Source organism: Mercenaria mercenaria, chromosome 7, assembly GCF_021730395.1.
Source record: "Mercenaria mercenaria strain notata chromosome 7, MADL_Memer_1, whole genome shotgun sequence".
NCBI lineage: Eukaryota > Metazoa > Mollusca > Bivalvia > Venerida > Veneridae > Mercenaria > Mercenaria mercenaria.
The window spans coordinates 34,322,245-34,337,146 of record NC_069367.1 but is presented as its reverse complement, the minus strand read 5'-3'; the positions used below and the strand labels follow the sequence as shown (position 1 = coordinate 34,337,146).

Below are 14,902 nucleotides of genomic sequence, written 5' to 3'. Positions count from 1 at the left end.
TAAAGTCATTCATATGTTTATAGAAAGTTAAGAATGGCAATTTTGCCGATTTAAAAACTAGATTTAGCTGATTTTAGGGCACTGTTTGGGTGTCAGAATGTGTTAATGATTGTCATAAATAAGCACATCACTAGACTGCACACTGCTGTTGTTTGTTACTAGTATTGTCTAGGTATATCTGTAGACTTCGTTTTTTTTTCTAAATACTTTGTAAATTTCAACGCCAAATTTGAGGAACTACATAAGAAATTGAAGTAGTACTTGTTAAAGTTTGTACTATATCTTTTGAAAGTAAAATATCCACTAACTTTATACATAATCTAGAAATCAGTATTTATTGGTCTTGAAATAAAAAATGTAATAAACTTTTATTATGACATCTTGCAAAATTTTGACTTTTCTATATAATTTCTTTACAACAGTTATACTGTTAAAATTGTATCTTTTGTAAATAAATATTTTCAAAATGCCATTTTACTGTTTCTAAATTCCATGTATCAAAAGAGGCATGTTTTATCCATTCAATAGCATTCAAATGTCCATTTCAGATAGTATATGTTTCAATACATTTTATTTCATCTTCTTTTCTAATGGTATGCCAGTATGCGAATTTTGCTAACTAAGATAGCTGATGGTCAAGAATGAAATGAAATCTGTGGCAAGATCATTTAATTTTTTTAATTTTTTTTTTCAATTTTTAAGTTGCTACATTGATAGGGTTACAAGTTACGCACTATTTAGAAGACGATTTTATGAGAGCTATTGTTATTGTCTACATAATTCATGTAAGAACGAATACGGTACCAAATTCTAGGAATTTCGTATAAAAGAGGTTGTGATTTTTGTATACTGGAAATCTCTTTGGAGAAAAATGAGATTTTGGCAAAAATTGTTTGATAAATTAATAGAGGGTGCTGCTAGCAATAGTTTCGATGTTCAGAATGCGTTTTATGAATGTTTAGTGAGCATAAACATTTAAAATCTGTACAGGAAACACACTGGAAAATCTTATGTATGCTCTTGCATATAAATCACAAAATCTCAATCTCTCTTATATATATTACTGTAAAAGTCTTATGTTTTGCGGGTGGGGTTTTTTTTCGCGATTTTCCAATTTCCGATTTTTTGGCAAGTTTTTTAATTTGCAAGGTTGCCACATTGAAATGAGGAATTTCTGGTATTTATATATATAATATATACAGACAATTTAGCGAGACAGATGAATTTGCAAAAATAAAAACCTCGCGAAAAAAAAGACTTTTACAGTATAGATGTTGTTTCTTCCTTAGTCTTTATATTGACTTGCGAATGAATTTTTCGTCTTTTATGTATATACATGTACATTTCTTTTTGTGTATATTCATACAGTTGGACACAAGGTGTTTGTGATTTTTTCTCTATTTCTTCCCACCTATATTTATTAATGTTTGCAATCAAGACAAGTAAATTATTAAAAGCAAGATGTTGCCTTTGTTTTATGTTACTTTTCAAAGTTTGCAGCCAAGATCCTTTTATGAGTTCGCCAAGTATGGGCCAGAAAGTGGAAATTTACTGGAGGGAAGGGAAACTGGTGAAAATCTTTACGTAAAGTAATGGAGCAATAGTGACAGTAACTTGTTCATGTATGCTATATTGGTGTTCTCTGGTGCTGATACAAGCACATGACTTTTTTTACCAGATACGAAGACTGTACAGTCAAACTTTGTTCGCACAAACTTGACAGGACAGTCAAAATCTGTCCGAGTTATCAGTAGTTCGAGCCATCAAACAATATACATTATATACTATTAGGAATTTTGCTGGGACCCAAAGACGAGTTCCAGCAAAGGGCAGTAAGTTGAACTGTATATGGGGAGTATATACATATATATGAGCCGTGCCATGAGAAAACCAACATAGTGGGTTTGCGACCAGCATGGATCCAGACCAGCCTGCGCATCCGCGCAGTCTGGTCAGGCTCCATGCTGTTCGCTTTTAAAGCCTATTGGAATTGGAGAAACTATTAGCGAACAGCATGGATCCTGACCAGACTGCGCGGATGCGCAGGCTGGTCTGGATCCATGCTGGTCGCATACCCACTATGTTGGTTTTCTCATGGCGCGGCTCATGTAGAATATCTAGTGATAATTACACATTATCATTAAGATTCTACTTGCCTAAAATTAAAAACAAGATGCAAATGATATTTTTAACTGTAGACGGTGCCGTCTTTGTCTCGCTTCTACACTACCTGAATTTGATAATCATTCAGCAGGAGTCAGATCATAAATTTCTCCAGTTGTCTTCAAATCCATAATGGCATGTTTTATCGAAAATGTTCAAGTCTCACTTTTAAAGATTTAATGCTCCTCTCTAATCTTGTACACACTGTCTCTCTTAAATAATGTGCTTCAAAGATTCATAGTACATTATAACAAGAGGGCCAAGATGGCCCTAGGTCGCCCACCTAAGAAACACACCATAACAGTATAAAACATGTTTGACCTAGTGATTTCATGGAAACAAATATTCTGACCAATTTTCATTAAGAATGGACCAAAAAATTGGTCTCTTGCAATAAAACAAGCATTTTCTTAGATATGACACAGTTTTTGACCCTAGATGACCCATGTTCAAAATCGACCTAGATTTTATCAAGGCAATCATTCTGACCAAAATTCATGAAGATCAATTGAAAAATACAGCCTCTATCACATACACAAGTTTTTTCTGTGATTTGACCTAGTGACCTAGTTTTTGAACTCAGATGACCCATATTCAAATTCGACCTAGATTTCATTAAGGCAATCATCCTGACCAAATTTCATAAAAATCAATTGAAAAAAAACAGTCTCTATTGCATACACAAGATTTTTCTTTAATTTGACCTAGTGACCTAGTTTTTGACCTCAGATAACCCATATTAAAACTCGACCTAGATTTCATCAAGGCAATCACTGAGACCAAATTTCATGAAGATCAATTGCAAACTACATTCTCTATTGCATACACAATGTTTTTCTTCGATTTGACCTAGTGACCTAGTTTTTGACCCCAGATGAAACATTTTCGAACTCGGCCTAGATTTTATCAAGGTAATCAGTTGAAAAATACAGCCTCTATCGCATACACAAGGTCTTTCCTTGATTTGACCTAGTGACCTAGTTTTTGACCCGAGATGACCCATTTTCGAACTCGGCCCAGATTTCATCAAGGCAATCATTCTGACCAATATTCATGAAGATCAATTAAAAAACACAGCCTCTATCGCATTCACAAGGTTTTTCTTTGATTTGACCTAGTGACCTAGTTTTTGACCCGAGATGACCCATTTTCGAACTCGGCCTAGATTTCATCAAGGTTATCATTCTGACCAATATTCATGAAGATTGATTGAAAAATACAGCCTCTATCGCATACACAAGGTTTTTCTTTGATTTGACCTAGTGACCTAGTTTTTGACCCGAGATGACCCATTTTCGAACTCGGCCTAGATTTTATCAAGGTTATCATTCTGACCAAAATTCATGAAGATTAATTGAAAAATACAGCCTCTATCGCATACACAAGCTAAATGTTGACAGACAGACGACAGACGATGGACGCCGGACATTGAGCGATCAGAAAAGGAATAGACTCGCTAAATTGATGACCAATTTCTCCTGTGACCGCTGCAGCTAATGTATAATCGGTCTCATTTAAACCCTAAACTTCTTTAAATAAATGAAACTTACGAAAGTGGCTGAATTTCACTGGCATTTACCAATAAGATGAAAACAATTGGCTATTATTTTTTAATCCCCCGCCGTGGCGGAGGGATTATAGGAATGGTCTGCTTCCGTCCTTCCGTAACTTTTTCGTGTCCGCTCCATATCTCCTAAACCCCTTGAAGGATTTTCATCAAACTTGGGTCAAATGATCACCTCATCAAGACGATGTGCAGAACCCATGAGTCAGCCTTGTCGGTTCAAGGTCAAGGTCAAAGGTTTGAGCCTTCCATTTTGTGTCCACTCTATATCTCTTAAACCCCTTGAAGGAATTTTATAAAACTTGGGTCAAATGACACCTCATCAAGACGATGTGCAGAACCCATGAGTCAGTCATGCTGGCTCAAGGTCAAGGTCACAACTTAGGGTCAAAGGTTTGAGCCTTCCATTTTGTGTCCGCTCTATATCTCCTAAACCCCTTGAAGGATTTTCATCAAACTTGGGTCAAACGATCACCTCATCAAGATGATGTGCAGAACCCATGAGTCAGTCATGCCGGCTCAAGGTGAAGGTCACAACTTAGGGTCAAAGGTTTGAGCCTTCCATTTTGTGTCCGCTCTATATCTCCTAAACATCTTGAAGGATTTTCATCAAACTTGGGTCAAACGATCACCTCATCAAGGCGATGTGCAGAAATTATGAGTCAACCATGCCAGGTCAAGGTCACAACTAAGGGTCGAAGGTTTGAGCCTTCCATTTGGTGTCCACTCTGTATCTCCTAAACCCCTTAAAGGATTTTCATCAAACTTGGGTCAAATGATCACCTCATCAAGAACTCATGAGTCAGCCATGTCAACTCAAGGTCAAGGACACAACTGAAGGTCAAAGGTTTCAGCTCTGTACCTCCTAAACCCCTTGAAGGATTTTCATGAAACTTTGGTCAAATGATCACCTCATCAAGACGTGCAGAATTCATGAGTCAGCCATGTCAGTTCAAGGTCAAGGTCACAGCTAAAATCAAAGGTTTACCCTTTCACTATCCATAGCAGTGGCGGGGGATTTAGCTGTCTTTCAGACTGCCTTGTTAACCTTTAGCCTGCTGCCAGCAAGTGATTCTGCCTTTGCAACCAGTGCAGACCAAGATCAGCCTTAATGGTCTGCACTGTTCGCTATTCAGTCGGTAAATTTTCAGTGAACACCCCTTCAAATAATAAATGGTACTCCAAAATTGAATGATGGGCCAGTTCATTTTAGAAATATAGCAGGGTAAAGGTTTATATGATGAATTTTGGTCAAACTTTGGAGAACATGTTCTTCTACATTAACACGACTGTGTACCTCCTCAAGCTTGGCTAAGTGAAAGATACAAAGGTAAACAATATAAAGCTGCACTGGTTTGATGCTTTTTATTGCAAATATAATAAAATAATTCAAATATCAATAATAAAATATACATTTTAATAAATCTATCTACTGTATTGTAATTACATACAAATTTCTTTCTTTCATGTCAAGTAAATTTCCACTGTGCCAGCATAATTATGTAGTCTACCAAAATTCTTTGGTAGAAATCTAGGGATAATGTTGGACCTCAGACCACGTTAAAAAGAGGGCCATAGTGACCAGAAGTCACTTACCTGATCTTGAATATATGTATGACACACTGATGGTAGGATTTTTTTTTTTTTTTTGGTATAAAAGTCATAAAGCAGGTCAAGTGCCCTCTTTGAACAAATTTAGAGAGGACCTTAAAGGGATGATCAGACCTAGTTTTATGAAGACATGCCAAGAAGATAAAGGGGGAAAAAAAACTTAAAAAAAGATATTTCTGTTTTTAACTCTTAGTGTCCTCCTCAAAGAGACCTACTGCTCAAGTTGAAGACATTTAACAGACTAATTTTGAAGAAGATCCATCAAGCGCTAAATGTGTGGGGGCATAAAAATGTTTATTTTTAATCTATATGTACAATAACCAGAATAAAATGGAATGCATGTAAATTGTAATTTAAGGAAGTGATAATATTATTTATAACTGCTTAACTTTTAACTTTTGTAAAAGAGACCGAAAATATCTGAAAGTCTGACACTGTTGTACACTCACTGAATGACTTGCTGGTCAGGCGTCAAAACTGGACTGAGGCAAGCAATTCAAAGTGTTTTCAGCTTGTTTTTGTTGGGTTATGGTATTTCTGCATGTCTGATAAACCGGAAGTGATGGCGTAATGTCATTTTTCCGGAAAACGTAGAATAAAGACTGGATTCGGCGTAAGGAAATGAAAATCATTTTATGAATTAATTGCACCTGTGAGTAAATTTATTACAATGAAACTAACATATCACACGTTAAATAATTCAAAATAATGTCTTAAATTTAGCATGAAATATCTGGTTTACTTTAATCATTTTTAAATATCTCAAAAATAATCACACGGACCTATACGTTTTATTTCATCAAATTATAGGCCATTTCTTTATTTACAACCAACTGTGAGAAGTTTCATCAAAATCTACATTGTAGAAAAATTTCTATTCATGAAAATGTTATGAAAGTTATGATTTTCCCATAGACTCCCATTATGAAATATTGTGCGAGGTCCCTGTTTTTCAAATCAGTTTAGCAAAAAATCAAGCACACAACCCTATCTTTTTTATTTGCTGAATTTTCTAGGTATATTCTGAAGTTTTGAAAAATCAGAGTTTAATCAAATTCTACTTTGTAGAAATAATTTTGACCCAAACGTGCAGAACTACCTTTAAACGTCGTATGCCTGAAATTATTTTCCATATTTTTATTTCCAAATTTTTTACTCATTAACCCAGTAAACAGGTCTTAAAATAAGCCTGTCATGAAGCACAAACTATGGAACGGCAATTTATACAAGGAGTCATGTAATATTACCTACATTTTGTATCTCTAAAAAAAGTTTCAGTGAAATGAAAGGGTGAACTGATATATAATAATGAGCTACTGTACAAAGGAAAATGTTGGAAGACTGACCAATTAAATTCTATATAAAATGATTTCACAAAGTAAATGGATACTGACATTATCAGTTTGACCTTTTACCTCACCATGCAACCTTAATCTTGAAAAAACCCAAAATCAACAACTATTTGCTGCCCAGAATCCATTTTTTTTTTTTTTTTTTTAAAGAATTATGATCATTTGTATAATCTATGAGCATGTGTTATATGCCAATTAATAAGTTCAGCCATTTGTAGATCTACTGCTACAACAACAATATACTTATTTATTACTGTCAGGTTCATGAAGACTAGAGAACAACATGAATGAAAAAAGTTACAAGAAATACAATCAACAGGTAATTTACATGGGGGACAGAGTTTAACTTCAAAATGGATGCTAGAACGTACATACGTTCTATGCCGAGTAACACATCATCAAAACATGTCCACCATCTTTGATTAGCCGCTAGTCTAATTTCGGATGTTATATCTTTATTGTAAAGTTTCAGACAATGATAATATTTACTGAAATTGCCGCTTTCATATTATGCAATATATATAATAACACTACAATTAAAAATAAATAAATAAAATCATTTTAGCACCCTGCCTTTCCATTGACAATACTTTTGTGTACACATTAATAAAATGAAATTTTTATTTCAGCCGTAGGAAAGAAGTTCTACATCATGTCATATTAAATATAGAATGACTGCCATATTAAGGAGCTACAAAGTGAAAAATGGAACATAAAATACTTCAAAACTTTTTTGAAGTCATAAAGTCAAATAAAACACAACATGGCCTTTCTATTAATATTTAACAGTAAAAACAAATAGTTCTCCTGCAGTATTTTGAGAGTATCAATAATGTATTTTTTTCTGTTTGTTTTTGTTGGGTAAAATGTCATATGGCAACTTTTCAGCTTTGATGGTGGAGAAAGACCCAAGGTGCCCCTCCTTAAATTATTTCATCATACAGCAGGCAGCTGGGTAGAACCGCCGACCTTCCGTAAGCCAGCTGGATGGCTTCCCCACATGAAGAATTCAACGCCCTGAGTGATTTAAAGTCAGTGAACTTAAACACTCAGCCACAGAGGCTCCCTGTATCAATAATGTTTTTTATTATTTAATCACAGTCTTCTATCAGAACATATTTCAAAGACTGCATTATTATTGCATACCAGACTAGGGTTTCCAGTGATTTCACCGGTGCTGAAAAACTCCCTGGAGTGTGAGATGATTCGTGTGCTTTAAATGACGTATGAAGAACTACATCTATTGGATGATTTATGCACTATTTTATATTTTATTGCACAAAACAAGATAATAATTGAATACCTTGATAGTTCCTTTTGTCCTTTATAGTGTATTTCTCAACTCAGAAAATGTTGTTTTATGAAAAATGCATAATGTTATGCTGCAAACGATAAAACAAAACTGGAACTAATCATTGTTTTTTGTATTTGAAACATCATGGGGTCTTTCCTGTTTACAGACATTGATTTCCCCGGCTTTGTTTAAATATGCTACTGTAAAAAAAAAGTGCTCTTAAGAAAGTCATTCATTTGATTTTATTTCCACTATTTTTTGTTGAATATGGCATGGAAGAAAAAGATTCTATCACTGGCTGTAGGTGTGGATGGAAATATATCTGGCTCTTGGGTAACTGTTTATGCAGTACCTCGGCAGAGCCTCATTACTGCCTGAACAGTTACCTTCAAGCTGGATATTCCCATTTGCACCTTCTACCAGAGTAAAAATCTTATATTCTCCTTTCTGTCCACTTACAAAACGTAAAATATACCGGTAGCAAAGCAGATAAACCTGAAGACAAAACTCAAGTTGATGCTACATGTAACGATACTGGCAATAAAAATAAAACAACATAAAAAATCATACATGAACATTTGTTTAAAGGCAAACTTTTAGGACATTCCTGCACTTTTTTTTTTAACTTCTTTTCATAAAAATGTGATATACATGTATTTTTGCCCAATCAATAACAATTGTTGTCAAAAATACATCATAGCAGAATACACATGTAGAAATTTCACTACGAGTCAAAAATGATGTTGTTGCTATGGAGACGCTAACTTACTAAGAAAATTTTCTAAAGAAAAACAAAAAATCTGTTTTTGTAGAGAGGTGTTTGGTAGTATGTTGTAAAAGCAGAAATTTTTGCGAGGGTTTAATACTCGCTATATTTGTTAGGCCCTAAATCTTGCAAAAATTAATCCTCATGTAAATATTTGCCATTAGTATAATTCAATGCCATTAATATAATTCAAGTAGGATACTATTTTTCCATTTTGTGATTATTAAACTTTGCGAACATACTCAAAATTGCAAAGTCGCGAAATTTTGACCCAGCAAATATATGTGCTTTTACAATATACAAATATCACAGAATACAATGTATAATCTAAGTATTAGAATATTTGTAAGCTCTATAAAATATGGAATAGTCCTAAATAAAAGACAACCGGTCTATACTGCAAATTTTCATCAAACATGTCATGACTCTTCGTACCATCTTTGTGACCTGCTAACGGCACGTTCCCACTGATGGAATACTGGCTTGTATTTGGACCAGTTTTGTTGTGGTTCAAATTCACGCTCCGTTTTACGAATTTTCTCCAGTTCCTTCAAATCTTTCCACACACCTGTTTAAGTATCAAAAATATATATTATTTATTTTATCAAAATATTACATTCAGAATGTACTTGGTCATAATTCATTAATACAGTTGAAATTCAGTCTCAAATTCCGAATGTTCGAGCGTTTTACTTCGAGATAACCAAAGTTTGACTTCAAATGATATTCTGTGCACATGTTTATGAAATATCTTTGAGAAAGCCGGAATTTTGAGATAAGAGAGTTCAAGATATTGACTTTCAACTGTACTAAGAGAACATCTAAATTTCATTTTTTGCTCAGAATGTAAATACAAAATAATGCGGATTTGTTTTGAGTTTCTTTTATGTTGGGTTTAACACTGCATTGACATAATTATATTATAATTATATTAAGGTATCCCAGCTTTTGACAATGGAAAACCCTAGATGCTCCTCTGGGCATTATCTAAGACACCTGTGTAGACCCACAGACCTTCTATAAGCCAGTTTCATAGCTTCCTCACATGAAGGTTTTGAATCTATGGAGGTGAGGGACAAGGGATTCAAAGAAGGCCCCCTTAACCACTCCGTAAGGGAGACCCCTTAAATATTTCGGTAAGTGTGTTATTTTAACATTGTTTTAAAACAGTTCTGTATTCTCTTTTTTAGAAAATTAAATCAGGCAGAATATTTTCAAGATATTAATACATGTGAAAGAACTTAAAAGTAAGTTTTCAAATTTACCCATTGCAAGCCCAGCAAAGAATGCTGTCCCAAGGCTTGACATGTTTTCTGTCTGTGTTGATCTATTTATAATTTGATTGGTGAGATCTGCCATCAATTGTACCAGAAAGTCATTGTTGCAAACACCACCATCTACTCTGAAATAACCAAAAAGCTGTTAAAGCAAACACCACAATACACCATGAAAAACACCAAAAACCCGTTATTGCTAACACCACAATCTGCCCTGAAACAACCAAAAAGCTGTTATGTAAACACCGTAATCAATCGTGAAATAACCAAAAGATGCTGTTGCTAAAAACACCTTCCATACTGAAATAACAAAAAGGTTGTGACTGCATAACCACTTTCCACCATAATTCTTGCATACTGGGTGAGAATTTCCAATGATTTCACCTGTGCTGGAAAACTTCAGTTTACACCCAGGGTGTAAGATGACTTTTGTGCCGTAAATGATTTCTACTGAATTTAATGTATGTAGCAAATTTGTTCAGCATTTTTGAAAAGTAAAACCAGATAAAGTCAAAAACATAACCTTATAATGTAGGTGATAAAAAATAAACTGAACTTCTTTATGTTGTTTGTTTGTCTTTGTAACATCATGATATCTTTCCTTACAGATGTAAATTTCAAAAGCTTTATTTACATACACTTCTGTCAGAAAAGAGTGCAATAAAAAAGGCATTAGTTTGATTTTATTTTTACTATTATGCATGCAAAAAAAGAAATCTATCTCTGGTTGTAGACTGTATCACTCGGCAGAGCCCCATTATTGCCTGAACAGTCATCTTTAAACCAGATATTCAGGTCTGCAACTACAGGCAGTGAAAGAATCTTATAGTAGTTGCAACTCTGAAATACCATGAAGTCATGACATTGTGAAAGAAGAAACAAGTCATCAATGCAAAACACACTCCAATTGTGGAAGAAACACAAACTCAGTACAGCAAATAGTATGGTTGAAAATAACAAAAAAGTTACGATCACCTGCATGAGTTCATGGATTTCAAATCCTCAAAATGAAACATTTGGGAATTTTACTTGTTGACTTGGATCTACAGTCATTACACTAATTGACGCAACCTTAACTGTAATTTTCACAATGGAATATACCTTACCTGACAAAATTAAGAGGTATTTTAGTTTCATTGAGAACAGTTTCATACAGCAGTTTAAATCTAAATCCTATAGACTCAAGGATGGCACGTGTAATGTGGGCTTTGGTCGTTGAAGGCTGCATGCCAATCATTAATGAGGTGGCTTTATCATCATTGATTGGTGCCTGAAATATACATTAAAATATGTCAAAAACCCTTAGAACAAATTCAGTAATTGAAAAATTTAAGAAACTAAATTGTCATATTTCATAGTGAAAACAACATTGAATTTTTGCCCTTTAAATTTCTTCACTGATATACTAGGGAAGATCAATGAAAATAAGCTGTCTGTTGCAATTATATCTGAAGTGATATGACCCATTTTATATCAATTTTTTAGTAACATTAAATGTAGGTTTATAATTTGCAAAAAATATAAAAATTTACACAATTTTCAAGGATTCTGACAGTAAAATAGTTTCTGCATAAGGTTAATCTACAGAATGCAAGAGCTCACGTGTGCTTTTTCAATAATATTTTCTGCGGTTAGATCATTATATTTAGTGCAAATACATTATGTTCTATGGTTTGGTCATTACGTCCAGTGCAAACAATTTTTGCTTAGTTGTTTGGCTGTTACGGCTGTGTTATCTGTATTATGTTGCCCTCTCTTTGAATCACTCGCCCAACCTTCCTTAAAACTTTTGTGACACGTAAAAAACAAGTGTCCTGCTAACATTTGCCTGACTTCCAGAATTTTCCATTTCTCATATTGTTTGTGAAGGAGTAATACCGTGATCTACACAATATCTAATCAATACTTTCTGCGCCATGAACTTATCGGACGTCGCCATTTTTGAAAGTGTGTGTGACCGTTACTTTAAAAATTACGTCACAATTTTAATGTTAGTGAGGTCAAAGACATGAAATGCAACATAATTATGCGAGACACACATTGCCATTAATAATGATATAAATTTTAATCCTGTGAGATGTATATCGATTAAGTTACATGAATTTAAAAGGAAGCCACTTCTTTTTGTAGGAGGAAAACTGAATTTGCACTGACTAGCACTGACTGCCATTCATTATCTAAAAATACTCAAATAATATGACAGATATTTAATCTTAAACTTTATAGTCCTGTTGAATGTATTTTGAAATAACAGCAGTTAAAATAATTATCTGATGTGTAGCTTATTTTCAAAAAAATAAAAAAAGTTTGCGATTTTCTGGGACAACCCTTGTATTTAGAAACTGATATGACTTTTTGTTACCACTTTTTATACACTTCAGTGACAAATCTTTATTTTTTACCATGATGAAGATCTTTGATAAGACAGAATCCAGCTGATTATTTAATGATTTAATTTGATCTGGCGTTAAGACATTTTTTTTTTTTCTTTTGTACTCATAGTTTGTAGTAAATTGTAGACAGTTTAACCTTCCCTTGCCAATTTTACAAGGTTTTAAATGTTTGCACTACTGAAACATGCAAACTAATTATAAATAACTAAGATATGATTTTCACCTTTCGTTGTTTGATCAGAAAGTGTAATCTACATTATAGTTTAATAAACAGTACCAGTGGTATTGTGCGAGAGTTCCAGGCATCCATGTTCATAGCATCTGGTATCATCAATATGTCTCATAGAGAGATTTTGCTGGTATTTGGACAAAAGAAGGTACTGAAGCAGTCCCACTTCAAGTGAATGAAAATGGATGTAACATAATTAGGACTGTGCATAATGTAACAATCAAACTACTGAGTATTATGAATTTTGCACATTTTATAATGATAAAACCAAAGAATCTGCTTATTAAAGACAGCACAAGTCAGTATAACAGTATTAAAATTACACACATACCTGTAGGCCACTGAAGGCAGGGACAAAGTACACACCATCGGTATCTATAACAAATAAATTACTGTTTTGACTGCTGGCTGGTTCATCAACTACAACACTTAATTATAAATACTTAAACAGGCAATATTGAAAAAAATAAATAAAATATGTACAAATATTACATGTGGGGCAACTTTCGTCAGTGGCCATTTCTCTATAATTTATTTGTATATAGTCAAACTTCATTCGCTCAAACATGGATAATTTGTACATCACCATTCGTTCAAACTCATTGTCAGGTCCTTTCAAAGTTCCTAGATAATGTATATTGTTCAATGGCTCCAACTATTGATAAACTGAACAAATTTTGACCGTTCCCTCGAGTTTCTGAGTTAAAAAAGTTCAACATTATCCCTTTTAGTTTTAGAATAACAGAAAATTACCTTCAACAGATTCTGCTATAGATGCTGTTTCCCGTACATCTTCAAAATATCCTACAATTAGTAATATAACACTGGGTATATGGTCACAATTACATAATCATACTGATACTCTATTATACCTTGCATCTACCACAAAGTGAGGACATTTCTGATATTCCACCATAAAGTGAGGACATTTCTGATATTCCACCACAAAGTGAGGACATTTCTGATATTCCATTGACGGAGTACCATGCACACATTCTGAGATAAGGGAATGCATAAAAACTGGCGTGAGACAAAAAGTAGTACCATGCTAAATGATGGCCATAAATTATAAAGAAATCACATCTTGCTTTATATCCAAGGATGTAGAACCAGAATCAATCATTGTCCTATTTTGTTCAATTGACAACAATTTCAAAACTAGTGGTACTCTCAAACTAATTCTTGAATGTGAATAAAAGATAAAAACTGAGTCATCTATAGGTCAAACTAAATATTGTATTGCAAAACATGTAGAATGAAAACTGTTGTCCGTCAATAAAAAGGTTAATCTTTAAAGTTTTTTACTACCATCATATTTGTGATATACAGTTAAACTTGCCTTAGCAATCATTCCTATTAAGCAGTCAATTGCCTTATAAAGCCTTACAACAAACTAAATTGAATTTCTGTTTATAATTAAACTCCCATCTGCCTTAAGCAGCTAGGTTGCATTGCTCCCTTGGCTGGTAGATAGTGGTTCAACTGCACAGTTGAACCTGCCTTGGTGGCCACCTGTTTTAAGCTACTACTTGCCTTATGCAGTCAATCTGCTAACTTCCCAAATTGACACTTTGTTCTGATTTCAACTTGTCTCAAGAGGCAAGACTGTGCTGTTTTCTTGACTGATTGCTTAATACAGGTTTGACTGTTTAGCCTAGTCTCCCTCAGAACAGTACTTACCTGTATTACTTAACTTTAGTTAAGAGAAAAGCTGTGCGAAAACCAACATTAGTGCTTTGCAACCAATATGAATCTGGATCAGCCTACACATCCATGCAGTCTGATCTGCATCAATACTGTTCTCTTATCAGTTACATACAAATGCTGAAAATGATAAACTAACAGCAGGGATGTGGGGATAAATGGACAGTTGGCATGTGCTCTGGATCCTTGCTAGTCACAAAGCCCTAACGTTGGTTTTCACACAGCAGCGCTTATATACAAATCATATACCTGCTGAACATTAAATAAGAGGACCATGATGGTCCTGAATCGCTCACCTCTTCCCACATGACCCAGTTTTGAGTATGACGTCGTTTTTTCTATTATTTGACATAGTGACCTAGTTTTTGAGCTAATGTGACCTAGTTTTGAACTTGACCTAGATATTATCAAGATAAAAATTCTGACCACTTTTGATGATTTTGTTTGTTTGTTTTGGGTTTAACGCCATTTTTCAACAGTATTTCAGTCATATAACGGCGGGCAGTTAACCTAATCAGTGTTCCTGGATTCTGTACCAGTACAAACCTG

The 14,902-nt window shown here is 34.1% G+C and overlaps 1 protein-coding gene across 2 annotated transcripts in view; it reads right to left on the bottom strand.

Moving 5' to 3' along the window:
* Window positions 1–5,077: 5,077 nt before the first annotated feature.
* Window positions 5,078–14,902, bottom strand: part of LOC123554454 (putative glycerol kinase 5) — a 47,960-nt gene continuing 38,135 nt past the window's right edge. For both annotated transcript variants that reach the window (XM_053548081.1, XM_045344618.2), the window contains exons 13-17: window positions 13,403–13,453; window positions 12,981–13,024; window positions 11,134–11,297; window positions 10,016–10,152; window positions 5,078–9,318 (exon numbers count right to left, since the gene is read on the bottom strand). In XM_053548081.1, coding sequence (XP_053404056.1) covers window positions 9,170–9,318; window positions 10,016–10,152; window positions 11,134–11,297; window positions 12,981–13,024; window positions 13,403–13,453 — 545 coding nt within the window. In that variant the 3' untranslated portion in view covers window positions 5,078–9,169. The remainder of the gene's footprint in view (window positions 9,319–10,015; window positions 10,153–11,133; window positions 11,298–12,980; window positions 13,025–13,402; window positions 13,454–14,902) is intronic.